At 52.3% G+C, this 24,647-nt stretch overlaps 7 protein-coding genes across 7 annotated transcripts; 3 read left to right on the forward strand and 4 right to left on the reverse strand.

Annotated features, from left to right (window-relative positions):
* Window positions 1-1,583: 1,583 nt before the first annotated feature.
* B0T26DRAFT_639445 (heterokaryon incompatibility protein-domain-containing protein) lies at window positions 1,584-2,744 on the reverse strand (the record flags this gene model as incomplete). Its single annotated transcript, XM_060437137.1, has 2 exons — window positions 1,584-1,897; window positions 2,042-2,744. Coding segments are annotated over 2 exons (1,017 nt in total), but the record flags the coding sequence as incomplete, so codon positions are not given.
* A 1,884-nt stretch (window positions 2,745-4,628) lies between these two features.
* B0T26DRAFT_869719 (uncharacterized protein) lies at window positions 4,629-5,963 on the forward strand. Its single transcript, XM_060447891.1, has 3 exons — window positions 4,629-4,927; window positions 5,025-5,203; window positions 5,278-5,963. The coding sequence occupies exons 1-3, from the start codon at window positions 4,684-4,686 to the stop codon at window positions 5,761-5,763; spliced, it is 909 nt and encodes a 302-aa protein (XP_060301585.1). The 5' UTR covers window positions 4,629-4,683; the 3' UTR covers window positions 5,764-5,963.
* Window positions 5,964-6,275: 312 nt separating this feature from the next.
* B0T26DRAFT_673215 (cytochrome P450) lies at window positions 6,276-8,093 on the reverse strand (the record flags this gene model as incomplete). Its single annotated transcript, XM_060439568.1, has 4 exons — window positions 6,276-6,970; window positions 7,148-7,478; window positions 7,583-7,617; window positions 7,868-8,093. 4 exons carry the CDS (start codon window positions 8,091-8,093, stop codon window positions 6,276-6,278), a joined length of 1,287 nt encoding a protein of 428 aa, XP_060301586.1.
* A 1,056-nt stretch (window positions 8,094-9,149) lies between these two features.
* On the reverse strand, window positions 9,150-9,601 carry B0T26DRAFT_639841 (uncharacterized protein; the record flags this gene model as incomplete). The annotated part of the gene is made up of 2 exons (XM_060437172.1): window positions 9,150-9,438; window positions 9,513-9,601. 2 exons carry the CDS (start codon window positions 9,599-9,601, stop codon window positions 9,150-9,152), a joined length of 378 nt encoding a protein of 125 aa, XP_060301587.1.
* A 3,597-nt stretch (window positions 9,602-13,198) lies between these two features.
* Window positions 13,199-14,555, forward strand: B0T26DRAFT_673216 (uncharacterized protein; the record flags this gene model as incomplete). The annotated part of the gene is made up of 4 exons (XM_060439569.1): window positions 13,199-13,214; window positions 13,360-13,706; window positions 13,836-14,021; window positions 14,127-14,555. The coding sequence occupies 4 exons, from the start codon at window positions 13,199-13,201 to the stop codon at window positions 14,553-14,555; spliced, it is 978 nt and encodes a 325-aa protein (XP_060301588.1).
* Window positions 14,556-17,837: 3,282 nt separating this feature from the next.
* On the reverse strand, window positions 17,838-19,114 carry B0T26DRAFT_638474 (uncharacterized protein; the record flags this gene model as incomplete). The annotated part of the gene is made up of 3 exons (XM_060437039.1): window positions 17,838-17,875; window positions 17,942-18,542; window positions 18,647-19,114. The coding sequence occupies 3 exons, from the start codon at window positions 19,112-19,114 to the stop codon at window positions 17,838-17,840; spliced, it is 1,107 nt and encodes a 368-aa protein (XP_060301589.1).
* An 865-nt stretch (window positions 19,115-19,979) lies between these two features.
* On the forward strand, window positions 19,980-20,206 carry B0T26DRAFT_699125 (uncharacterized protein; the record flags this gene model as incomplete). The annotated part of the gene is made up of 1 exon (XM_060441455.1): window positions 19,980-20,206. A coding segment is annotated over one exon (203 nt), but the record flags the coding sequence as incomplete, so codon positions are not given.
* Window positions 20,207-24,647: the final 4,441 nt, after the last annotated feature.

A 24,647-nucleotide genomic window follows, 5' to 3' on the forward strand; every position in this document is an offset into this window, starting at 1 on the left:
GGCAGAGGCGCAGATGACAGGCTAGGTCGCATGACGTCGCGGCCATTGGTTTGCCAAGTCCTGGCGCTGGACTCGTGTGTGGGTCTGCTGTGCATTAGCAACTGCCAAGGATCTGCACTCGGATTCTCAGCCCCACCAGGTTCCAAAACAAGGAAGGCAGGCACAACGAGTAAAGCTCCCCCAAGTCCAGGTTAGTTAGGGTGCTAGGCAGTTTTAAGGTTTCTGCAGGTCGCTGCTCGCCAAGCTAATAAATCTATGTGCATGTTGCATGTGCCCTGGCACTCTTTTTCCTTGTCCAACCTCTCATTATTTCGAGGGGGGCAACGTGGCCGACGCTGGGCACTTTGGCCCCCCAACGATACCGGGATTAAATGGAATGCGTTAATTTCATTTCCAGTCAAGCAATTTTTAGAGCTACCCCGCCCCCGCCCGGGCCGCCCCATCCCCATTCCGCGACAAATGGGTGGAAAGCCTACCTACAGACCTGTCCAAGAGCCTGAGAAGGTTTTGATAATTGAATGTCAACATTGTGAATCTGCGAACAATCCGCGAATAATTTGGAGCGCTAGTCAATCTGCCAGTCGGCCGATTCCCTCTGAAACCTTGAGTGCAAAGCATGTATTCGAATTGGTAACGAGAGCCCTTTCCTTCTATGCAAAGCAAATACTGGCCCATTCGATCCTTTTCAGCTCTCGATATTCGCCTGTTCCGTCCGGCCAATCCGAACATCTAATGCACTCATCTGCAAGAGGCAATGCTTGCATGCATCCCATCCTCAATTAGGCCATCCGTGTCATTTACGACACGACAGATGTAATATCTGAACGCCACAACCGCAAGGCTTGGCATACATCTACCCAGTTAAGTCTAAAACCCGGGAAAGAGAAGATAACAATAAATAGGTCTTCACAATAATCTTACCACACCCCATCCAGTGGTGAGTGGGTCACTGCCAGTAGTCATACCCGACAGTTAATCTCTGGCAAGGCGTAACTAAATACATTGTCATTGATTGGCCATCTGTCTCATCACTCTACAACAATCCGTTGCTGCGTCCAGGCGGATTCCCGATCTAATGACTCGCTACTTCTCGGTAGGCGACCTGTCCAGAACACGCCGACCCTCTCGAATATAGCCTCAGAACTATCCGTACTCTTCTGGCGCAGAACCAGACCATAAAACCGCTGCGTCTCATCGTCAGAGTTATGTGCGGCGATATGCTGGATCCGCACCGTCATTACATGCATGGCAACAAACACAGACCCGGCTGGATGGTCAGATTCGCTGCCATAGTCCCAGTCGCGAGCAAGACGGAGAGGTGCTTCTTCCTCTGGGTCGTTGCTTGGCGTTTTGGTCAAGCTGAGGTAGACGGTCCGTCCATCTCCTCTTGATTGAACCTCCCTGAGATATACCTGGGCTCCCGGACCCTTGATGGTCAGTGAGCCAGCATCGATCTGGCTCCTGGCTGTCGAGACAGACTGGTGCTTATAGAAAACGCTCACGCTCTCGACTTCTGACTCAAAGTTAATGTCTTTGTCACTCAGCTGCGTCGTCTCGATGTCCGTCTTTGTGGCCAACCCTATCCTCCCGTTCGCCGACGCCCAGGACCACGAGGGGGCACAGAATAGTCCCTGCTTCTCCACTGGCTCCTTTACCATCCATAGGAGCTGAAGCACGAGGGCACCCGCGTTCCACAGCCCTGCAATGTAAGGTGCCTGGGCTCGTTCTTGTACCAACTCGGCCACGCCCGAGAGAGCTACGAGCTTGTCCGTGGGGACTGTCAGGGCTCCCTCACTGTAGGCCGCAACAATATCAAACCACCTCTTGGAGAATTCAATCTTCTCGGCTAAGCTGTGCTGAGAGGCAGGGCCAAATGACTGCAGGACATCGAGCGCGCCTCGGATCCCGCGCTTGGCTCTGTCGTTGTCGTCGTGGTCTACCCGCCCCGTGTATTTCAGAATCGGGTCGACGACGGAATTAGCAAACCAGCTAACAAGCTTTCCATCCTTGACCAAGTATGGCTCCTTTTCGTACTTGGCACCCCTTGGGTGAAACTCAGAAGCCTGTATCGTGTTGCACTCAAACAGGACCACGTCAGAGCAAAAGTGAACAAGCCGGCGCGAGAGCAGTCTCTCCTGGAATGCCCAGGCCCTCCTCGTCAAGGGTGCTATCTCCACTCTCGTGTCGAACAGGGTCATGACCGGTGCGGCATTGGTGGGTACAAAGTATCGCCGTGTTTTCGAGCTCATCAGGTTTCGCTCCTTGCGTGGTACCGGGCGGTCTCGGAGACAGCCTCCGTGGGCGTTTGCAGACGCCGTTGCCGCAATGACGCAGTATGCATAGGCAAATACTTGTCCCATTGTGAGGGATTCCTTTTCCCAGTCGTCCGGCGAGTCTTGCATGATGCAGAGAGAGTCGATCCAGAGATAGGACTCGTTGAGCCTCCTAGTGATTTGAACTGCATCCGCAAAGTTTTTAGGCAAGCTACCTCCTGGCAGAGACTGAGATAAAGCGGAATAATTCTCCTTGGTCAGAGTGCATCCAACATTTCCACCCCAACAGTGGCTCAACGCTATGTACCGCGGACTGGAAACGTTAGCCAGGCTTGATCGACTGACAATCCGCAGCTCAGGGCTCTCAGGTGTTCCGAGAAATAGCAATCTCGAGGGGAGAAATGCTGGACGCGTGTCTAATGTATGACATCCGCTGTGCAGCGCGCACTCTTCTATCCAGTGAGATATCATATTCAGAGTCTGGTCAGACCCCATATAAACTTGGACTTCTGGGTCCGGAGGTTGGTAGCGACCTAGAGAGAAATGGATGATACCAGCGGTGAGCTTTTTAAGTCTGCTCTCATGAGCGACAATCGAGGTGGGAATTGTGCATAGCGACGATATTCTTACCTTCCGACACCCTCAGGGCACCAAACTTTGCTCCGCCGCCAGTGTGCAAGGACAAGGCGAGGACAGGTTCATGGTCCAAAGCCCACTGTCCTAAAAGCTCCACCTGCAAGAGAACACCGCTATCACTTTCATATCCATGACTAGGTAGTAAAGTGGTACGTTCGGTTGTATTTTCTTCCACGGTTCCCCTGGGCCTGGCAGTTTCATCTTCGTTAAGCTTTCGGCTCAGGAGAGCTTCTTCAATTGTCACCTACTTCGTCAGCTCTCTTTTCGTCCAGTATACTGCCACGCCGGAGCAAACTAGATGGCGTTATGGCGATAGAGAGCCCGGGATCACATACCGCATAGGTGGCATCCACGCCAGGAGCGTTGCATCTCCTCCAGCGTGCCATAAAGAAAGTTCCGCTCCAAGACCTTGGACAATCCAAACCAAGAGCCACACAGCAGGGCAGAAGCACGCATGGCACTTTGGCAGCGCTCACACAGGTGGCTGTCGTCGAAGACGCCGGCGTTACGGAAGCGTGGCAAGCGAATGACGAACTGGCCAAACGAAAAGAGATAGATGATGGCTGGAAGGACAAGGGTCATGGAGATGTAGGTTGGTACCAGTACGAGCCATGGAAGCACACGAAGTAGGAAGAAGGCAACGGACCGGGTGACCCAAGACAGTATCGGCATAACACAGAAGTAGACAAGTGCGATAGTTATGGGCGTCATGAGGATAGCGATGGATACGCTCGGCGAGACGAAAAGCCACAGCGATGCGGCGAACAGAAGCAACGGGGGCGCCCATTTGAGCATCGTAATAAACCTCATACGTGTCATGTTTCGGCCGCTTTATCTTTTCTTTGCCAAATTCTGGGCTCCACTCAAGGTTGAAGTCTCGAATCAGGCGCGGACGCCTGTGCAGTGTCGCGGTTTATTCGGAGCCAGGCTGTTTCGCTTCGGTCTTTTAAGTAACTAAACAATCAGGAAATTAGCAACAATACATATTTAGGTCTAGGTAGGTAGGTAGGTAATTGGTGAGTTGTAGTTAATCATGAATTAGGAGTGAACGGGAGATATGGTACATGGGAAACAATTGATTTGAGTGCTGCCTGCCGCAGGATTCGGGATCTGGGAGCTCAATCAGGTTGCATAAGTGGCTATGTTGAACCCGAAACAGCCCCCTCCCCAGCCAGCCCCCTGGCTGCTCAGTGCTGACAGCCTTGTCGCCAAGATTCCCGTCGATGATTGATTACAGAGTATGTCTTGCCCCTACAAATCGGAAGATATTTGTGGTTCTGTTCCATGTTCAAGTGAAAGGAAGAAAGGGAAAGAGAAATAAAGCAACTTAAAATGAGAGCACTCAACACATATTACCAATTAGCCCTTCCCTTTAATAAGATCCAAATAAGGTCCAAGTAAGGGAATTATATCTATTTACCTGTTTTTTTACCCTCGATCAAGGAGCATGAATTATGCGTACAGTAGGCCGTATTCTAGCCAAGTCTATTTAGGGTAATTAAGTCCTACCTAGGTATCTTCAGTTTGCTTAAAATACCAAGCAACCTTTCAAATGATTGGATATTCACAGGGTTGTATTTCCCGTCTCTCTTGGGAAGCCTTCCCAGCCACAGAAAAGCAATAGTGGCTTGCCAAGCATGTGCGTCTGTCTTGGCCCCTCCGCACAACATGCATGGGTTCAGCTGCACCGCCGTGGACGGGAAGGGTTCGCCCGCCACCCATTCTTTCTCCTCTTTAACACCCCACCGACTTTCCAACGGCGCCAGCCCCCAAAATGAAGCCACTAAGCCTCATAATGCTCGCTCTCGCGAGCGTTGCCGCTGGGTGGTGGGGACGGCGCGAACTCGAAGGCGACAGGCCGCCCTTTGCGTTACGCAGCATCATCTCATGGGGCGGCTATGCCCTACGGTCAAACTCGTGTCCTGCCGGCAACGCCAAATGTGGCAAACAGAGCTGCTGCCCAAATGGCACAACGTGCAACACGGGTGACGCAGATTATCCGATCTGCTGCCCCAGCAGTACGTATAATTACCGTGTCGCGCCCCTTTATTCCAAATTATTGATCTCGAGATGGTTGACCCCGGTGCTGACTTGCAACTCGGGGGTGCTAATTAGGCGCGGATTGTTCGTCTGTCGTCTCCGTTGTCTATGCCTGTGCTGATACCTCGTGGACCATGTGGCATTACCTTGGCGACTTTTGTTGCGCCGCCGATGAAATAGGCACGGCCGATTATCCCTATGTCCAGTGCCTTGCAGCGACCCTCCCTATACCGACAAGCATTATAGCGTCATCGGTAAGTAATTATGTGGCACCGTGCTGCTGTTGGTGGTCGATCCATCCGCAGGGCAAGCTGACAACAGATACTAGGTTGTCCAGCAGACGGGAGCCGGTGGGGTTTCCACGGGCTCTCCAGCTGGCACGGCTACAGACGGAGGCAAGGCTAGTTCAACCGGCACTTCCAGCCCCGGCGCAGGGCCCAACACGGACTCTGGTACAAGCTCTGGCCTAGGCAGCGCTGCTGAAAGTGCCCCCTTAGATTCGGGGCTCTCGCAGGGCGCTCAGATTGCAATAGCCGTCCTCGCCACCTTCGCGGGACTCATGGCAATATTCATTGCATGGATCCTTTATGACCGGGCCAAGACGAGGAGGGCCCTGTTGCTGCAGCAGCGCCAGTATCCAGCGCCATCCATGTCCACGACTCCACAAACTTTGGCTCACCCGAGCCCGCCTGCGTATGCGGGTTTGCCCCAGCACACGCAGGAGTTGCATGGGCAGCCTGCTCCATATGTACTGGTGCAGCAGTTCGGAGGCGGCCAGGAGCCCGAATTGGATGCCCAGAGCCGGAGGGAGTGAGCCGTGATTTGGGTAACCCCGAATTTCGGCGATGCTGATATTCTGATGCTTCCTTCTGATAATACTCCCCATCTTTGGCGAGTAACTACTGTTTGTGTGAGGTTCTTGAGAGGGGTGGTTGGTTGTGTTGTTATGAAAGATTGAGTGGTAAATTTCAAGGAGTCGACCTCTTTTCAAATGAAAGCTCAAGGATTTATACCGCCGTACTAATAACTCTTGGCCTCGAAATTCATGTACTTATTGCATGTGCATAGAATGACCCTGTCCTTAATTAAGGGTTGCCGCGACTCGTGAGCAACCTAAATCGAATATGATCCCCCTTTCCCGATCGTTATTTAGGGTTTCGCGGCCCAGGTCTGGCACAGGGGAGGTAGAAATTCACGAGGGCCAGAGTAAACCTACACCCAGCCTATGAAAACATCTAGGAATAGCCTGACGGTGTGGCTTGAAGTTGCTGGGTGGCTGATCTATCTCTTCTTCCACACTAGGGGGGCACGTTCCGGGTGTAACATCTAGAGCAGGAGGACGGGACCTGAGTCGCTCTCTATGAGGTCTAGGACACGCCTGCGGGCGGCTTCGGGGCCCTCTCCGGCGTACTTCGGGGCTGATTCTACTCGCCAGTCCCCTCCGAAGAGCACAGCCATGGTCGCAACCAACTCGACCTGCGCGAACTTGCGACCCGGACAATCCTGAGGGCCATCCGAAAAGCCGACGAAGGAGCCGCGGACAGGTATGCAAAACTCTTCCTCGGCGTTGGCGGAACTCTTGGTAATGAACCGGGAGGGATTCCAGCTCAGCGAGTCCGGGCCCCAGAATCGGGGGTCCGTGTGAACGGAGCCGTAGCTAGGCACGATCATGCTATGTGGCGGTATCACCAGGGTCTTGCCGCCGATCAGAAGTGGCTGTGACTTGTCTGCGGTCCACTTGAGCACGGGAACAGGGCTGTATAGACGGATAGTCTCGAGCTTGACGGAGAGACAACGTTTTAGACGCGGGAAATCGGCGCGATAATTCCACTCCTCGACCGCGCGATGGCCACAGACGTGATTGATTTCCTCAGACAGCCACTCCTGGACGTCGGAGATTGCCGCTAGGAAGTATATGGCAAACGTGAATGTATGGGCCGTGGTGTCGTGCCCGGCAAAGTTGAATACAAACATGTTGCCGTAGATCTCGGCCTCGGTTAGCCCACCGCCGTCCTTGACATCTGCCTAGGAGGCGCGGATCATGGAACGCATCAGGTTCGAGCCGGTCGCCCGGTCGTCAGCGTAGGCGGCTTTCTCCTCTCCGTACATGTTCGTCATGTATAAACGAAAGGAGACATATGCGGCGTAGACATCACGCAGCTTCTTGGGCAGTCAAGGCCGCGCCAGGAACTTGGTACCCAGGCAGACGATCAGGATGCAGTTTTCCACGACGGTCAGAAGTGACTCTTTGTAGTTTGCAGCCTCGGCTTTGGTCCCCGAAGAGCCATGAGCCATTCTGTCTTCTTGACTCTCAAATTTGAACGACTTGCCGAACCCGGCGCGCGAGAGCACATGCAGGGACATAGTGCCCAGATCAATGGCCGCAGTGTCGACCGAAGGCTTTGAGGTCCAGTATTTCAGCATGTCGCGGGCTAAGGTGAGTGCCTCATCCCAGACAACTGCGTTGTTCTGTTCGTTGAAACAGTGCTGCGCAATCTTCCGCTGTGTTTTCCAAGCTTGGCCCTCGGCCTGAAGCAGCCGGCATTAGTAATAACCAGAAATAGTTGGCAGCAGCGAGTCAGGGATATTATCGAGAGCAGCTGGTGGTTGGGGGGAGTCTCGAGCTTACTCACAGTCGAGATGTTTAGTCCAAAAACATTGAGAATTTCTACGTTATCAAGTCAGTCCGTGGCCCCAGAGGTCCAAGCAGAAGTACTAATGAGAGCCATGATTACCTGTAACAAAGACGGGGCAAGTGAAGTCACTCCCGCGGCGAAAGATGGAACTCAAGGCACCGGGATCGTTGACGTATATCCAGTTCTTGAAGGGTGTCACGAGATCCCAAAGGTCGCCCATCTCCTAGTGCGACTGGAAGCGATCTTTGACCTCCCATCCCCGCCAGTTATAACGCGTGAAACTGTTGTTGCCGAGCGGCCCGGGCAGGCGACGGACGAGCGAGAGCACTGTGCGGTCTGCAAGTACCCAGAACGGGTTGGGCGGGCTGATGGGGATGAAACGGATGGGCACGCCGATCGTGCGCGTTGACGCGTAGTTGCGAAGCAGACACCACGCCGTTTGCAGCACCAACGCACTCGTCAGTAGCAGCGGGGCAGCTACCAGCAGTAGCACATAAATCCAGGCCATGACTGGAGGGGAGGGGCGATGGTGATGACCGCGAGGGGAAAGAGCAAACAACTGGAAGCTCGAGAGGTTGGTTGTCTTGAGAGAGGGAAGGAGCAATTCCCTAGAACCATTTCCGAACAGGAGAGACAGAACTGAGTTCCTTTATGATTACGTATCGTGACCGCTTCGTCTGAGAAACGGGGGCTGGTTCTGAACCGAGCCGGGGGCCCTGGCCGCCAGCCCGTTTCGATGCTCTTCAAGCCAATGAGCAAAGCTTGCCAGCGCAGTTAGTAGTAGTAGCGCGCCTGTTAGCGCTTAGTGGGGCTTTATTTACTAGCCTCAGATCCTCCGGGCTCCGAAAACGTCGGCGGGTTTCTACACGAGTGTACGGATAGAATAAGGAATACAGTAGTCAGGGCCAAGTGCCGCAAACCCATTTTCAGGTCCGTCTTTTACTAGCACTTCGACCCCCGCGTGTCACGATAGTTAAAACGATGGCCAGTGATAAGTTGAAGGGTATAGATGTGATGTGTGATGAAGCTTGGTATGATTATCGACCCACTTCACCTCCTTGGTATCTTGGCATCGAGGATGTAATTTAGCGACCTCCACGTCCACGACATGTTTGAAGACAACGGAGGGCAGGCCACGTGATATGTCCTCAAACAACTAATTAAGTTAATTGTGGTGACGAAGCTATCATTGATTCTGTTTTGGAGAACTACAAGACCGTGTTGAATGTCGCAGGCAGCAACGGGCTGGCATGCTGACGCCTCCGGAGTCTTTCTGGGGGCCGGCGGCACAAGGCATTTCTCGCGATCGGGAGATATCAGTCAGCCCACCACTCTTGACCCGGAGCAAGCTGTCCTGCCTTCCGGGGCAATGCATGGCCCCGTCGACATTGATGGTGGTGAAGAAAGAGGAATGAAAGGAGTTGAAATAGTGAAGACTGACAAGGAGATTCAAGTTACGACGTGCAGTATTATACAAATCGAAGGCAGAAATCTCGAACATGACTCAGCAACCTAAGCAACCTCAAATGTGGCACTCCCTGGAGTAATAGTAAGCCAGTACTTTCTACTCATCCTTGTCTGTGATCTCTGTCGGCGCGCAATTGCCCCCTCCCAGCCCCCCGGAACATAGACGGGTGCAGACAATGCCATTTTCAGGGCCCAACTTGACGCACTCTTCATTCTTGAGGGACCCAAAGAGTTTTCCAAAGCAGCCGTCCCCTTCTTTTCCCTGGTAGGCACTCCAAACATCGGACCTAGAGTCAACTTTAATGGCCTTGGCTTCGGGCGGGATGATGGCATCGCCGGTGGCAAACCCGTTGAACACCACCTTCGAACCGGTGATCTCGGTCTCACTGGGCAGAATTAGTCCATTTCCATAACGTGGAAAGTGACTGGCGCATCCCTGCAAGGAGCTCATGCCACATACCAGTTCTCGTCGCTGAACATCTTGGTGGCGGCACCGAGGGCGGTGCTAGCGAGCCCGCCAACGAGGAGGAGAGCGGTGGTGGCACGCATGTTGAATATTGGACGATGGTTGGTTACCAAGCTGCGAGAGGGGGCTTTGTGGTTGTAGTTGTAGTAATGGTGGTGGTGTCTTTGATGTTGTTCCTGTTGTTGTTGCGGTTATTGGTGTTGTCCAAAATTGCGTCTCTCAGAGACGAAGACTTCATCCCTTTATATCTTTTTTCCACAGTCTATTTCGAGACCTCGGGCAGGTCGGCGATCATGGCCAGCTCCCAACTGCAGGCCTCAACTTGGTGTCTCAACTTACTGTTTCGTTTCGGCTCTACGGGCTGCACTTGGGCTCTGTGGAGTGAAATGGATGGTCGATATGAATCACTCACTCGACTTGGGTGATCCGGGCCATCCTGTTTCGCGACAGGTCCGACCAGCCTCAAATTGGGTTGACCAGTTTTCAGGCGTCACGGGAGGATCCGGGGCGTTGTGACAAAATAAATTTGCACGTCGCCAAGAATTTCATGTTGGGTCAATCCTGCTCGGTCTACTTGTCAGGCCTTCCAAGCCAAGACGCCTACCTGGCCGGGCCGGTTGGGATGGCTGAGTCGCAAGCTCGGGAGGGTCACATATGCGGTAATACGGCATGGCCAGGTCATATGTGATACAAGTGTGAGCTTGTGTTATTCCAGGGTACAGACACAGTGAGCGGCGATTTGGAGAAGACCTAGTAAAGGTACTTCGATTTGCTAGTTGATCCAGTGGTGCGATAGGTATTCGATCCTTTCGCGACCCAGCTGTTTTTAGTTGGAGCTTCCTCCGGCGAGCCCCTTAGCAGTTGGTCCGCGGTCATTGGCCAGGCCGAGTTTGGGAAGCCTTGGGAGTCCGAGGACGTCCGGTCTAGAGCCAACCCACTGGCTAAGTGGCCTCGGACTCTTGGTTTCGCTCCCGACAGCCAGGCCCAAGGGCCTCGGGTTTTCCGAGGCCCCAGGAGAATGAGTTGTTTGACTTGGGGGCGCTGGCGTAGATGCTTAGTCCTGATTGGTCGCATCCTTTTTAGCGTATGATCCGTGCACGGCCTGGCCTGTGGCCCACACCTATTTCCCCACACTCATCTTGGGGACCAGCTTCGGCATTAGTTAAACTACCTTATCAGCCAAGACTTTTTGATCCAATAGTTGCTCAGGAATCCAGAAAGAGTACAGGTACAAGGAATCGTCAATTTTTACACCTATTGTTCGGTATGCTACTTGTACCAGCACTCATCTAAGCTAGAGAGTGCCACCTCGCATTGTTGACAGCCAAAGTGTGTTGTTTTCCTGCGTGGTTGATTGAGGTCATTCGCAGTCAACTCCTGTAGGCCGGCCCAGGTAGAAAAAGAGGTATGGCGCTTCTAAGTACGGCCCAGATAGGCCTGACAGTCAGACTGCTTACCCCGGTGGGTGCGTTGATGCCCCTGTCTACTACAAGAGCATCTTCAACGCCAGAGAACCTCCTTTTCCTGACTTTTTGACTTACACCGTAAGTCTTGAACATATAGATCTCGACCTTCCAGTCACCTAGGGTCTGGAGCCTGCGCCACCAAAGCGGCCCGGGGTAACGCAGTTGCAAGTAACAGCTGTTGTAAAGAGCCACATCGAGTAAAAACCCTAAAATAAGCTACCTGACCAGTCAGGAAGGGGTCAGTTGAACGGATGCCTCCGGCGGCGCAACGTAAATAGCATGGTGTTCAGGCAGAAAAGTCAATTCTGATATCTAGGCTACACCCGGAACCAACACCTCGCCGGCATCAACACGGCGCTGGTAATCCGCCACACGCAAGGCACCTATAACATCATTCTTGACCTGGATTTGGTCCAGGGCAAAAGGAATGTCAAACATCAAGCCCTGTAGACTAGTAACGCGTGAGACAGCTATATAAGTAAGCCTTGAAGAGAAATCCCGCTTAGAGATATCAAGCACAGCCCTGTCAAGCGTAGCTCCCTGTGACTTGTGAACCGTAATGGCGTACGTAATAGTAACGGGGAACTAACGGCGAGAGCAGGGCGTATTACCGCTCTAAAAGTCCCGTAATGACTGGATATTACAAACCACTCGACTGTTAGGATCGTCTGTCTGTACGGGAGCAGGGGCTCCACAGAGAAGGTTGCTGGGTTGGTAATTATGAAGACTAAACAAAGGGCAAGCTACTGGTCGCACGGTAAACACAACCAAACTGGAATGCCACTCAAGGTGTATGAGTGCAATGGATGTATATTGCTTGCTTGAGGAACCAAGCAAGCTCTAGCTAAGACCGTGTGTAAGTGAAAGCAGGTACGCCTGATCAAGGTAGTCACAATGAAAGTGCTGAAGAGAGCGAGCAATGACTGGTATTGGTAAGAGACTTTAACCTGCTCTGGCAAACGAAGGGGGCGAGGGCCACTGCTTATGTACATGACAGAGTGCAGGGCAGGGCGGGCGAGAGGTCATGACAAAGGAGTGAGATCTTAGCCCGCTCGGTACGCGTGTGAGTTGGTCGTGTGTGTGGGTTAGGGCTCTTTCCTTACACCGTGGCTACGGTCATAGTATATATCTATATAGGTAGACCAATCAGTAGTGTCCCGCTGTCCCGCAGTCCCGTGCTCCGGGACCCCGGCCCCCTAGGCCAAGTTCCGCGGTCCCGCGTCCTATGTTCCGGGACCCGGGGACACTCCTGACTGGCTGGCACCAAACTGGGCGTGCCCCACTATCGTGAATTTCCTCGGGGATTCGTAATACAATACCCCTCCTCTGAAGTTGGCGCCCCGATAACCAACGCCTTCCCGTTAGTCGAAGCCCTCCCTAGCCGTGAATCTTCTTCCCTACTTTATCGCGCTAATCGTAATGTCTAACCGTATAAGAAAATCCCGTCGCGCCTAGCGTAAGCTCGATTCTGACTCGGTCCTTCTTTCCTTCCTTCGTACGTACGGTTCGTGTTACAATCTGGAACACCGAGAGTTCCACGAAGCTACACCCGGTCTAGGACTGTGAGGGTGGGGGTGGGTGAGCTGTAGTGCGGCGAACCACATAGGTAATGTGGAGTATAAGGGGCAAACAATAGTGCACAGATTGCGAGAGTCTCACTCTCAATCAGTCAAGCAATAAATGATAAACTATATACATTGATAGCTGAGGAACCAACTCCCAGAGAGCGTTCCTCTAGCTTCCTATATAGATATTACAAACCACTCGACTATTGGGGTCGTCTGTCTGTAAGGGAGCACGGGCTCCACAGAATGCTGGGGTTGGTAATTATGAAGATAGAACAAAGGGCAAGCTCCTATCGCACGGGTAGTACAGCCAAATTAGAATGCCACTCAAAGTATATGAGTGCAGTGAATGTGTCTTGCTTGCTTGATTCCTCAAGCAAGAGCTATCCAAGACCGTGGCTACGGTCATGGTATATATCTATCTGAGGGGGCCAAATAGCCTTCGTTGCAGGGTTCCGGATTCCGTGGCCGGAATACGGGACGTACCCAAAGGTTTCGTATTCCGCGACCGGATTACGGGACACCCCTAATTGGCTATCTCCAAACTCAGTTCCGCGTTCCGTGTTCGAGACACGGAACACTCCTGATTGGCTGCCGCCAAACTCAGCAGGACCTACCGAGGTACATCCCTTCAGGGCTTCGTAATACGATGCCCCTCCTCCGAGGTTGGCGCCTCGATAACTAACGCCTAGCGCTTCCAGAAACGCATCGCCGCTCGGGAACCAAATAATCGTTTGAGTAGCCCACCCACCTCACTTCGCATCACCATATCTTCAACTCCTCCACCCGACGGTGGCGATGGCAGCATAGAGCCGGTCGAGAAGGTTCTAGGCTTTAGCTTCCTCAAGCTCATGTGGAGCGACTTTGTCAAGGGCACCATCGAGCAATTCCCAATTGATTCCGGCATCCTTACGACGCGCAACATCTACCCGCAATCGGCTGCAGATGCACCAGACTGGCTGCCTTCGCCGCAAGATATCGGACCGTTGATTGCCCATGTCAAGAATATCACCCCGCCAGCGGAGCGAATCCATCATCGCGACAGCGACCACTTCACCAAGCCCCCTCAGCTCACCGACTATGCCAGAAAGCACTTGAGCCCCGTACCCATATCGGCTCTTAACTGGCTCATGCATCTAGCAACATGCACCCGGACAGTACAGAAACATTCAGAGCCGTACTCGGACGCCAGTGCTGCCCACCTACGACCTCTACAGTGGTATGATGGCATAGAGAGATATCTCGCCGTGGGCAAAGCGGACGACATACGCTTCAACATTTACTAGTCCGTCGAGCAGATGATTGAGATTGGCGACTGGCAAGGCTGTCTCCTTATGAGCAACGTGATGGAGAACGTCGACAAGGGCAAAATGTCAATGGCCGAGATGAAAGTCTTATTTTGCCTGATAACCAAAAGGCTTCGGGCTATCCGCGAGCGCCTCGATCCCGATCCGTGGGGGACTCCCATTGCCGTGAGCAACCCCTTTCTCCCTTCCGCCAAAGCTAACCCTCTCCCTTCCGCCAAAGCTAACCCTCTCCCTTCCGCCAAAGCTAACCCATAACTATCATTCCTGTAGCCGATTGTGATATCCTTCCACAACGGCCGGGTCCGCGTCGTCCAAGCATATGTTGTTCCACCCACAGCTGTCGACCCGTACCCTGTAATGCCCCGTGTGAATTTGATCATTTACTTGGACATGGAGTACAGCAAAATGATTGGTTCAGACCAAGAGACATGGCAGAACTGGTCGCGGGTCTTGGCATGGTGCCTGTTCCGCCCAGCCAATGTGGAAGGATACACCGAGTGGCGCGCGGCCAATGAGATGCGGGCCGCTGCAACGAAGGACAGCAATGCCACTGCCATCATCGAGGGCGGCGCTGATGGTGCGCCCATCCAGGTACCCGAGAAGTGGGTAGACCATGATGGGGGGCTGTTACGATCCTGGTTCAGAGGTGCAGTGAGCGCTGCCCGCCCCGCGACAGATTGGCTGGAGCGGCATTTATAATTAGGGCGGGGCTCTCGGCAAAATGGATGCAGCCAATTAGGGAGTGCTCTGTGCGATCTGTTGCCAAGACCAGGGAGGGCGCACGGAGCAGGGCATTAGTGGGGCCCAAGGCGATCTATTGACAGATCGTCCTAGGACCCGCAGAGCATGGAGAAGGTACTCTGATTGGTTGTTCATAGTTCTATATAGGAGCTGGCAGTACGCTCTCAGGGAGAGACGGTTCTGCAGCTATCAATGCATCTGGTTAAGCATACATTGGTTGTGTGTTGAGAGCAGTGCCTCTCGCAATCTGTGCACGATACTCCTTGCCTTCTAGCAATCTCCTACCTGCCGTCCCAGACCCCACAATCCTAGGCCGGGCCTAGCTCCGTGGACTCTGTTGTCCAGATTGTAACAGGGGCTGGCCGCCGCCGCGGGTCATCGCGAGGATTCCCCGCCTTCAGAGCGTCTATTTTCTGGAGGGGGACCAGCTAATGGTTCCGACTCGTCGGCTTCGTCAGACGCCTCCTGCGGCTCCCCACGAAGCGAGTCACCGGATCTTAAGATCGTTTTCGCCTTCAGACATTATGTGGGAGTTGCGACCAAGTAGCTGCTGTTGCCTATACTGTCAGGCAGCATGTGCCTGGTTTGTCTTTTGGTAGAGTGGCCGCTCGCAACAACACATTGAAAATAAACGACCGAACCTCACTAGCACAGCTCTTTTTGTTTTCATCCCCAACACTGAATTGGGCGCTGGTTAGTAGCCAAATTGCAGCACATCGCAGTCAGCACATGGGAATCAGCACAACGGAGTTTACGGGATACGGTGGGATTTGAGGTTAGAGTAATGTTTGGCGCGGCTTTCTTTTGAGGAGTCCTTTCTTTCCACGGGTCGTCACGGAATATCTTTTGGGATCTCCTTTATTTCCTATCTCTTTCAACTACCGGCAATAGAATGGCCAGGCAACATGGATGGGCCACTACTACACAATCTGGGGCACTTTCATACGGAATACAGGGGCTAAAGGCTGGGTTACTGGGATGGACCATCTGGGATAGGAGCCAAAACCGGCGTTTGTATACCTTTACAAGTTAGCCTATTCAGAGTCTCTAGTCGCTCCCAGCAATTACTATGCGCGTAGCCACACCAATCAATATTACATGCACACGATACATCATTGGCCCTTGTATATTGTGAGATAAAGTCTTCGCGAGTTGCCACACGGTAGACAAGTGCCATAAATCCTCTAAACTGATGCTTGCCGGAACCGCCTTAGCTTCATCGGAGTTACATTTCAGAAACAGCTACATACTTACCGAGGTGCAAACTCTTGTAGGGATAACTAGAAGAGCTAACCTAGTGGTTTAGGAAACACCCATAGTCAATAACCAGAGAATAAATGCTCTTACTGACATAGAAAAGACCCAGAGGGTCTACACACGGATACTCAGCAGTTGTTAAATCACGCGGCATGGTTTCTCTCGGGCTAGAACTATCAAAGTATCAAACGAAGAAAAGAAACAAGCGCCACCTCACACTTCAAACCGTCCAACTCGGTATCATGCGGAACAAAACACCTGCCCCTCTCACGCGCTCATGCCCGGCATGTCCATGCCCTGTTCAGGGAGGCGGTCGAGCCCGGGGGGTGGGGGGATTTGGGTTCTATAGTCTTCAAGGAGGTTTGCCATACCAATCTCAATCCCGCCTCCCCTACTCCCCAGCATTGACCTCGCCAACGTTCCCCTACAGCGCTGCGTTCGTAATTTCAGGCATGCAGCCGTAATTTCCAAGGTATGTCGCCGTTCCTCATAAACGTGCGATTATTTTGATCCCATCATAATAAAAGGGTGGTTGACACATACTCGTAGGTTTCAGTATCGAATTCGAGGTTAGAGGTAAAGGAGTTGTCCCTAGCGTTGACAATTATCTCGGAATAGACTTCCTAGCACCACATCTACGTCGTAGCTAGGTCTTCCTTGAAGTCTTTAGCGCTAGTAACGAAGCCGCCGGCTAACTAACTTATTAGCGATAGCGAGTCAAATTGCGACAATTCCAACAATTACGATAACGCCCGATCTGACACTACCTTCCTACTACTGGATATATTTCTAGCTATTCCCCCGCAACAACATTGTCGCTATTAGTACGTTGGACTTCATTCTCTGTCAATGTGTAATGTCGGAATCCAATAGTACATCAAAGGGTCATCCCCACTACCTCCAGACCGGGTTTAGTGGCGGGGGTTGCCCGCATGACCTTACGCCCTATCCTTCAGCGTTGGAAACAGCTCCGGCACACCCATGGTTATCAGGGGGCTGATTTCTAGATTAGCAGATTGTAATTACTTGTGGACTGGATACCATCACCTATGCCTTACAATTTACTCGAAAATCTTCCACTGGGAAGGTAAGCCGATGCCGCCAGAAGCAAGAGATACCCGACAGCGGGTGTCCACAAAAACAAATGAGCAACGGCAATTAGAAGATGATGTGTTCAAAATGATCGCAGCTGCATGGACGAGGGCATATCCTCTACTTATCTGAATTGATATCTTTGTGGTCTACATAACTATACGATCTGCACTGGTAGATGTACCATCGCTTGTGGAATTTCTTGCACTATGAGACTTCTTGTCGGCATGATCCGTCAGGCGATGAGGGCAGCGGGAGCATTGTCCCTTCTCGCTTGTCGAGGTAGACATTGTAGACGACCAAAACTGCTACCCGGGAGAGCTTTCAAGTGAGATATCAGATGCTATTAAAAATGTTCGCAAATCAACTGACCCTCAGCACTATCTTCATCTACTTAAATAGGCTGCAGTCCAACGGGTGGTCATCTGGGTATGGACCTGGCTGAAGAAGTACACCTGTGGGGGGATACCGGGGCACCCGGAATGATGTGACAAGGTTTATTCACATGGTAGCATACGTGAATTGGGGTAAACCAGCTGGCTGCGTTATCATATAGCAAACCTGAGACTGCGGCCGGGATTTCAATTATGTTGCTGGGCGTGAATGGGGCATGGAGGACGAATTCCTGCCCAATATCGCACATATGCTCTATATGCGAACTGGCGTGGCTGGCTATACGATCGGTTTTGTTTTGATTATTAGCTACCAGGCACAGCGAGCGTTGACGACACTGCCATTGCCGCAGGCGAGCATCTGCAGGGCACAACACCATGTAGATCCGGAGAGTTCTTGCAACTCAATGGCACTTGTCTATCTTCATATCAAGACCTCGCTAGCAACTGTCCTCCCAGGTCCGAGTCCCTGTGTAGGCGATGAATCATCTCGATGCAATTACGTGATAGGCACGTTCCCAGGAAGTGCGTCGAGCCCTGCGTCGAGTGTCAGAAAGCAATCCATCCCCATAGAAGTAAATGCGTTGACTGGGCACGACTCACATTCACCGTTCCTCCCAACCAACTCGCCCAGCACCTGCGTCTCCTTGGTACACTTCAGAACTTCCTCGGCCGACTGAGACTTGAGGACAGGACACTCGTCATTAACGCAGCTGTCACCGAGAACCGCGTCCATGCCCCGCTGCAGGGCGTCGCCCTTCCACCCAAACAGGTAGTCGCCGTGCTGGCCGTGGCCGGTAGCATCACCGAAGCTATACACAAACGGCTGGCGGCCGCCCTGAAAATACCGCGGGTCATTGAACTGCGTCGTGTTCCACGTGACCTCGTACATGACCTGCGGCACGCGCACCGGGTGCGATGCCGGACAGGCCGCCCCCGCCAGCAGGCCGCCGCTGCCGGGCGAGTAGGCCATGTGGCTCTTGTGGTCCGGACTGTCGAGGTTCTGTCCGTCCCAGCACGACGGGAAGATGACGGTCGCGCGGATTCCGCCCGAGCACGGCGTGGCCGGGAACTCGAACGTGTCGGCGGGCCCCGCGCACGGCGCCCCGATGCTCTGGCTGTTGCCCTGGCACCGGTGGCAGATGCCCGGGTTGTGCCCTTTGCGGCTGCGCAGCGTCGGGTCGCCTGCGAGCATTCGGAAGCCCTGTTTGTTTTCTTTCCGAGTCAGCGAGCCACTCGGCCCTCCAGGGAGTAAAATGAACCGAGCAAAATGATCAGAATCATTCATCATGTACGAAGGGATATTACCGGCTTGAAGGCTGTCACATGCTGGTTCGCGCTGCGGTAGGGTGTCATGTAGTAGATGGTAATGCCGCCGCTCTGCGGGTGCCGCACGCCATCAAGGCCAGTAAAGCCGTACTGCTGCGGAACCATCCTGTACGAGCCGTTCTCGGGCGAGCGAAAGTACAGGCTGGCGGTCCAGTAGTCGCTGAAGTCCTCGGAGAAGGTGCATGTCGTGCAGGTCGAGGCCGTGGCCGGGTCCATGGTCACCGGGTCCATGGTGACGTTGAACGAGTTGCCGCCGACGATCTGGTGCGTGTGCGGCGACGGGTTCATGCCCGGGCTCACCAGGGGGTCCGTTCGTTCGATGACGAGCTGGTTGCACGAGAAGCGCAGCAGCCGGCCAACGTTGATGTTTTGGGCGGCGCCGTCCTGGATACAGGTAGCAGCTAGGAGCAGCACCGTCCCCGTGGCGCCGAGTCCTTTCCACGCCATGGCCGTCATGGTCATGGTCACAGGAGCCCGCGTCGGGAATTTTTCATCATATTCAGAGTTCGTGATTGCGTCGACTGGCCGTGGATGGACAGGATGTCCTGTTTGTGTGCCCGTACCGAGTCCAGGCACTGTGCCAAGGGGCCGGCAATATCCAACCGACCCTTCCCCCCCATCTCGAAAGTCGCGTCCGCCGCGCACGCGTCCAATCAAACGGAGACGGCAATTAACCGACAGGGAAAATTGTGCGGCATTGGGGTTTCGAGATAGGCGACCTCGGTACTTGGCAGGGGAGGATTTCGATTCTTTATGGCGAAGCATGTTGAAGCTGAATGTAAAGGATGTCGTCGAGGGCCACGGGAGAGGCCTGCTATCTTTAAGACTAAGGCTCGTGGATCAACGTAGAATATGTAACCAATGTAGGCATGTCCAGTTAGCTGTTTGTATTACCTCGGGGGTCGACGAGTTTTGGCTGCTGCCTCCATAAATGCGTCTGTCTTTTGATCGTATCCCTGCCCTATTAATCAGAGTTCTGGTGCGCGTCTTGACAAGAAAGAGTTCCGGCCTCAAGAAAATAATCTCGTGGCTCACCTAGTGACTGTGGCATGGTACAAATTGAATTCTCCTCTGCCGACCTCGTGAAACTGTATCATAGCTGCATAGTGGTAGCTAGAATAAGATTCCGATCAGGCGCAAAGATAGTAGATATATCTCAGCAACGGAAAAATAGGAGTTTTTTTTTCTTCATTACACGCATGCAGCCTCTAGCTAGGGGTATGGCGTGGCCAGTCAAAGACTGGCGGCCTATCTACCTAGTGTACTAGAGGAAATAAAGAAAGCAAGAGCTAAGTGTTACGAATCCTTGTCGAAATGCGCAATAGTGGGGCACGCTCAGTTTGGTGTGGACCAATCAGGAGCGTCCCATGGAAGGAACCAATTAGGAGTGTCCCTGGGTCCCGAGGTTCGGGACCACTTAAGGTCGGGGACGCGGGACAGTGTCCCGCGCGCCCGGCGTCCCGAGACCGCAAGTCTCGGGACCACGGGCCAGTGGGACCATTGTTATTGGTTACACAGTTAGATATATACGATGACCGTACCCACGGTCTTAGATAGTTCTTGCTTGGTTCTTCAAGCAAGCAATACACATTCATTGCACTCATACACTTTGAGTGGCATTCCAATTTGACTGTATTACCCGTGCGATAGGAGCTTGCCCTTTGTTCTATCTTCATAATTACCAACCCCAGCATTCTGTGGAGCCCGTGCTCCCTTACAGACAGACGACCCTAACAGTCAAGTGGTTTGTAATACTAAGGCCTTGTAGGGAGAGTTTCTGAACGCTCCCAGCATCTGTTTTACAGCTAGGTTCTGTAGCCGTTGGTGTTACGATCCTGGTTCAAAGGTGCAGTAGGCGTTGCCCGCTCGCGACAGATTGGCTGGAGTGGCATTTAGGGCGGGGCTCTCGGCGAAGTGGATGCAGCCAATCAGGGAACGCTCAGTATGATCAGTACGCCCAGTCGGCTCAGTTGGCCTTGGAGCGCACTGAGCATACGGAGCGCACTGAGCACATAGGATAAGGATTCTAATTGGTTGTCATAGTATTACAAACCACTCGACTGTCAGGGTCGTCTGTCTGTAAGGGAGCACGGGCTCCACAGAATGCTGGGGTTGGTAATTATGAAGATAGAACAAAGGGCAAGCTCCTATCGCACGGGTAATACAGTCAAATCGGAATGCCACTCAAAGTGTATGAGCGCAGTGAATGTGTATTGCTTGCTTGAAGAACCAAGCAAGAACTATCTAAGACCGTGGCTACGGTCGTCGTATATATCTATCTAAGGCGGACCAATCAGAGCGTTGGTCCTGGGTGATCAGTGCGGTCAGTGTGCTCAGTGCGGTCAGTGTGCTCAGTGTGGTCAGTTCTCTCACTGATCGCCCTGACCATACTGATCGTACTGACCGCCTCGTTATTGGCTGCACTCGAGGGAAGCGGGGAACTAGCTCACTTCCTGGCGTCAGCAAATAACGGGAGGCTCCGTGCAGCCCCCTGCGAGCCTGAACCAGGATCGTAACACCACTGCAAAACGAGTCTACCCAATTCACCAAGCTTTCTGGCAGGCCACGGTTCTTAAGTAGAGTTATCAGCTGTGGTTAACCACGGTCTTAGATAGTTCTTGCTTGGTTCTTCAAGTAAGCAATACACATTCACTGTACTCATACACTTTGAGTGGCATTCCAATTTGACTGTATTACCCGTGCGATAGGAGCTTGCCCTTTGTTCTATCTTTATAATTACCAACCCCAGCATCCTGTGGTGTTACAATCTGGACAACAGGTCCACGGAGCTAGGCCCGGCCTAGGATTGTGGGGGTCTGGACGGCAGGTAGGAGATGACAGGAGACAAGGAGTATCGTGCACAGATTGCGAAAGACAGGCTTTCAACACACAACCAATGTGTGCTTAACCAGATGTATTGATAGCTGCAGAACCGTTCTCCCAGGGGGAGCGTTCTGCCAGCTCCTATATAGAACTATGAGCAACCAATCAGAGTTTCTGCCTTACATGCTCAGTGCACCTTGGCACTGGCCCCAATGAGCACTCTCTAATTGGATGCACCTTCTCTTGGCGAGAGCCCCACTCTAAGTGCCGTTCCAGCCAATCTGCAGCGGGCGGGCAACGCCCTCTGCACCTTTGAACCAGGATCGTAACATATGGAGCCCGTGCTCTCTTACAGACAGACGACCCTAACAGTCGAATGGCTTGTAATATGCCCTTGAAGCCAGAGGGCCAACCAGCCAAGTCTACTGAATCTGTACAACTAGCACAGCGAGAGACCCAAGGAGCAGTAGTAAGCCTTCTACAAGCTGCACTATCCTTGGTAAAACAGGCCAACACACTGCAGAACAGTTTTGACAGAGAAGTACAGAACCTTCAAAACGCTGTGAACAACTATAACCAAGGCCAAGGCCAAAACCAGAGCCAGAAACCTACCTATGTACAAGCACTAGTAGCTGGCTTAAAATCTGGCTATATAACTACGGCCAAAGCCAAAACCACTACAAGCACGAAGACAAAAACAAAGACGAAGGCGAAGACAAAACAGCTGAACACCAATAAAGTAGTCTTTGAGCTAGCGGATAACCACTTCAATGAAGAAAACAAACTAGTCCCAAAGACTACAAGGGACCAGTTCAACGAGGCACTACAATATAACGCAGTTGCCCGAGTACACCTAACAGAAAAGGATAACGTAGTGGTAACAACCACCAAAAACAACACCCCAGAGGCCTTCTTGGAAGCTGAAGACCAGTGGATCGAAGTAGTGAAACACTGGCCTATAACAAACCAGAAGAAACCCACTACTTGGAAGAAACTAGTAGCCCATAACGTCCCAACCTACCTACATGACAACGAATTCAATCAGTTTAAACACGAATGCTGGGAGTCTAACGACATAGACATCCAGGGCCAACCAAGATGGCTAGTTCAACCAAAAGAAGGACAAGCTGCAGGCTCTATAGTATTTGCAGTAGAGAGCTCATCAGATGAAAAAGCCTGTCTCCAGGGCCTAAATATTGAAGGTACCGGCCTAAAGGTAGTAAAATACAAGACCTTTAGCACTACAACGCAGTGCCGGCGATGCCAAGGATTTGGACATAACCCAGATACCTGTAAACAGCCAGTAGCCTGTAAGTGGTGTGTCAAAGGCCACTACAGTAACACACACTACTGCAAGAGTTGTGGAAAACAAGGACCATGCCAACAGCTAGAAAGAAAGTGCAAAACTGCGGTAATAGCCACGAATCCACAAGCCTGGACTGCGAGGTAGTAAGAGCAGTAAAGACGAAGTGTATATGATAGAACCTATATCAGTGCTACAACACAACGTCAGTAGACAGGGCGGAGCTCACCATACCGTCTTACAACAAGCATTCGAAATGAACACAACTATAGTGCTATTACAAGAATGTAAGAGAAGGCAGGTACGCCTGATCAAGGTGGTCACAATAGGAGCAACAAGCAGGGCGAGCAATGACTGGTATTGGCGTAAGACTTCAACCTGGCCTGAGCTAAAGAGGTGTGCGAAGGCCATAGTCTATATACACGTGAAAGGGGTTACGAGTCATCTTTGCGTGGCCAGGGAGGTAGTGGCGATAGTGCGTGGCCCTGGTAGCGGTGGCGATAGTGGCGATGGTGGTGAGGGTGGCCCTGGTGGCGGTGGCCATGGTGGCTACGAGGGTGGTTTCCTTACAAAGAACCGCACTACCCTGAAAATAAGGAAGATGGCTACTACGCAACAAATCACCCAGCTTTCCATACTATTCTACCACAACCAACGTTGGAAAAAGGCCACAGGCCCAGAATAATAGCCTACTTTAGAAAAAACAGTCAGCTAGAATTCACACCAAGATACGATATAGCCAACGGCCTCGGTATTCAAGCGATCGAGGTATTTAGGTTAGAAAGCTTCTAAATCTTTAACGTCTATAACGAAAGACAACTGCTAGACCCACTACCCAACCAACCACAAGCGGAAGCCTTAGGGTCCACGACGGTAGAAAGGGCACTACAGCACTACGAGCTAGGAAAACCCTGCCTAATAGTAGGGGATTTCAACCTACACCACCCATGGTGGAACGGAGAGGCCAACACCACAAAGGCTACAAAAGCCACTATACTAATAGACTGGCTACAGATACAGAAGGCGGATATCCTAGTAGATCCTAGAGTAATAAAGGAAAGAGGAGGTACATACCATAGGTCTAACCTTATAACAACCTCAGTTATTGACCTGACCTTCACTACACCGTTCAAATCGATTACCTGGAATAACTGGGACTATACCGAATCCACAGGATCTGACCACGAAGCTATAAGCTTCCAAGGCTAGCCAAAGTCAACGAAAACCATTAGCAAGCACACTAGACAGTGAATCTCTTACCCTCTTACAACTACAAGAAGGCTAATTGGGATATATTTATGGGACCGTCTACTCGGACTGTAGGCAACGTCTTCTAGACTGTAGGTACATGGCGCCCTGGCGCCAAGCTATTAAAACCCCACTTTTCGCACCAAAAAAGAGGCTAAGTCCTGGGATGAAGCTAGCACACCCAAGTTCAGAGCAATCGCACATACATCCTCGCACCGCAATTACACCTCGCCGCCGTCGCCAACGTCAACATACTTCCAAATGCAGTAATTCTCTTTCAGGGCCGTAGAACTCGCTCAAATCGTTCACTTCTGCATTAAAAGCCGGCGGCTCAACGTGTATTATTGCTTACATAACATGCCCAAAAATACAATAAAAACCTGCCTTACCTACGCATCAAGATCACTGCTTTGTTGGGCGTCAAACGCTGCAGCTAAAGCCTTAGTAGTACGACGAGCCGTTGCATCGCGTGTAGAAGCCTTTGTAATGCCCCCCACCCCTCATACGCGCCATGGGCGTTGAGGCAGGCGTCCCAGATGAAGCCCGTGAGGTAGATGCCCGCGATGCCGAGGCAACACGGCCGCCCCGGCTGCCAGGACCTCCCTT

This window comes from Lasiosphaeria miniovina (genome assembly GCF_030549165.1).
Source record: "Lasiosphaeria miniovina strain SMH2392-1A chromosome Unknown B0T26scaffold_2, whole genome shotgun sequence".
Taxonomy (NCBI): domain Eukaryota; kingdom Fungi; phylum Ascomycota; class Sordariomycetes; order Sordariales; family Lasiosphaeriaceae; genus Lasiosphaeria; species Lasiosphaeria miniovina.

Coding starts and splice junctions, on each gene's coding strand:
- B0T26DRAFT_869719 (XM_060447891.1), top strand. CDS start 4,684: ATGAAGCCACTAAGCCTCATAATGCTCGCTCTCGCGAGCGTTGCCGCT. Junction 4,928..5,024: donor TCCGATCTGCTGCCCCAGCA/GTACGTATAATT, acceptor GGTGCTAATTAG/GCGCGGATTGTTCGTCTGTC. Junction 5,204..5,277: donor CAAGCATTATAGCGTCATCG/GTAAGTAATTAT, acceptor AACAGATACTAG/GTTGTCCAGCAGACGGGAGC.